This window comes from Geospiza fortis, unplaced genomic scaffold (assembly GCF_000277835.1).
Source record: "Geospiza fortis unplaced genomic scaffold, GeoFor_1.0 scaffold450, whole genome shotgun sequence".
In the NCBI taxonomy this organism is placed as follows: Eukaryota; Metazoa; Chordata; class Aves; order Passeriformes; family Thraupidae; genus Geospiza; species Geospiza fortis.
In genome coordinates, this window is record NW_005054416.1 from 2463099 (window position 1) to 2464829 (window position 1731).

Below are 1731 nucleotides of genomic sequence, written 5' to 3' on the forward strand. Positions count from 1 at the left end.
AGGAATGCCAGCCTCACCTGGGGATCCCCACAAAGGGTCCCCGAGCCTGAAGAGACTCCCAAAAAAGCATCCCCAAGCCTTGAGGAACCTCCCAAAAGCAGCGTGAGCTTCCCAACAGGGAAGGACTGTGGGCAGCTGAAAGTGAGCTCAGTGCTGGGGTGGGTCTGGGGGTGTTGGGATGAGAGATTCCCAACATGTGGATTCAGGGGGATCCCCCTCACCTCCCCCTGCAGCACAGCCATTCCAGGGGGCTCCACAAAGGCGAAGGTTGAGATGACAAAGCGCTGGTAGTGGCTTGGGAAGGGCAGCTCCGGAGAGGCCGGACCCATCGGAATCAGCCGTGTCCTGTAGTTGTCCCCTTGGAAGGGACACCTGGGCAGGAAACACGGACACTGTCAGCAGAGTGACCCCCTCACTTCCATCTTCCCATCCTTTTCCACTCACCCTTCCACCAGGATGGGCCACTGGGGCTGGGATGTGGCGTGGGAGCCAGGGGAGGCCCAGCAGTGGTGCAGCACCAGCACCAAATTGGGATCCGTCTTCTGGAGCAGCCGGACTTCCACGTAAATGGGGTCCCGGAGCACCCTCACCAGGGGGAAGTCACCCACAGCGTGGTAGGAGCTGTAGGATTCATCTGTGGGAATGTTGGGAGGGGTTGAGCGGGATGGGGAGCGGGATGGGGAGCGGGACAGGGAGCACTCACCGGTGGCAATGCGCAGCTGGAGCCCCAGCGGGCCCAGCATGGCCAGGGGGGTGGCTGTGGGGGGCACGGCCACCTCCACTCCCAAGGGAAGGAGGTCGCTGGAGTTGTAGATGCACCGAGCTCGGAGACTGGGGAAAAGAGGGAGAGAAAGGTGGGAGGCTCCCAAATCCTCCATCAGCCCCCTCAGCCCAAGTTGTGGGGACACCACCAGGGGCATGGCAGGAGGGAGGGATGGTTGGATCCAAGGGGGAATCCAGGCTCTCTGCCTCGATTTTTCCACCCTCTTCCCTTACATGTAGACGCTGTCCCGAGTGACGGAGCCACGGGGGGATCCCTGGACATCGATGGTGGAGATCAGCTGGTTCTCATAGACCAGCATGTCCTCGATCACCTGTGCAGGGAACACCGGAATGGGAAACGTCCTTGGGGATGCACGGATCGGGATTTGAGGCAGGAGGCAGCATGTGGGTGAGTCCTTTATCCTGAAGTTTTGAGTTTTGGAGGGACTGGCAGCATCCTGGGGGCACTTCTACCATGGAGTGACCCCGCCATGCCCACCTGGGGGTTCTCCAGGGTTTTCCCGCCCTACCTGGACGGTGGTGCCGCAGTGGGTGACCGGGAAGCGGAACATGACGAAGGCCTCGGACACGTGGCGGGGCTCACATCCTGCCTGGCCACTGGCCAGCCGCACGCTGTCCAGGTTGTACGGCAGGGCCACCATTCCCCGCGGCACCACCAGGACAAAGTGTCCCTCCAGCAGGCACTGCACGGTGGCTGCGACAGCACGGAGAGGCTCCGTCACTCTGAGCACCCTCTCCCGGCGCTGGGGAGGGATTTTGGGATGTGCCCTGCAGTTGTCCTACCCGTATTCCCATAATAGCAGGGCGTGGTGCGGTCCATGTCATCGTAGCAGCATCCCGCCTGCAGGCATGCATCCCGTCCCTGCGGAGCCACGCACGGCATGCGGCCCACCGGCACCTGGCACTGCTCCTGGGTCAGCTGCGTTCCTGCGGGGAAGCAGAGAGGGG

At 62.4% G+C, this 1731-nt stretch overlaps 1 protein-coding gene across 1 annotated transcript in view; it reads right to left on the reverse strand.

Moving 5' to 3' along the window:
* ZP1 (zona pellucida glycoprotein 1) overlaps positions 1-1731 on the reverse strand; it is a 4061-nt gene that overhangs the window by 282 nt on the left and 2048 nt on the right. Inside the window, exons 4-9 of the mRNA XM_005426588.1 lie at positions 1567-1710; positions 1293-1477; positions 997-1094; positions 704-831; positions 445-634; positions 222-372 (exon numbers count right to left, since the gene is read on the reverse strand). Of these exons, the coding sequence (XP_005426645.1) occupies positions 222-372; positions 445-634; positions 704-831; positions 997-1094; positions 1293-1477; positions 1567-1710 (896 nt within the window). The remainder of the gene's footprint in view (positions 1-221; positions 373-444; positions 635-703; positions 832-996; positions 1095-1292; positions 1478-1566; positions 1711-1731) is intronic.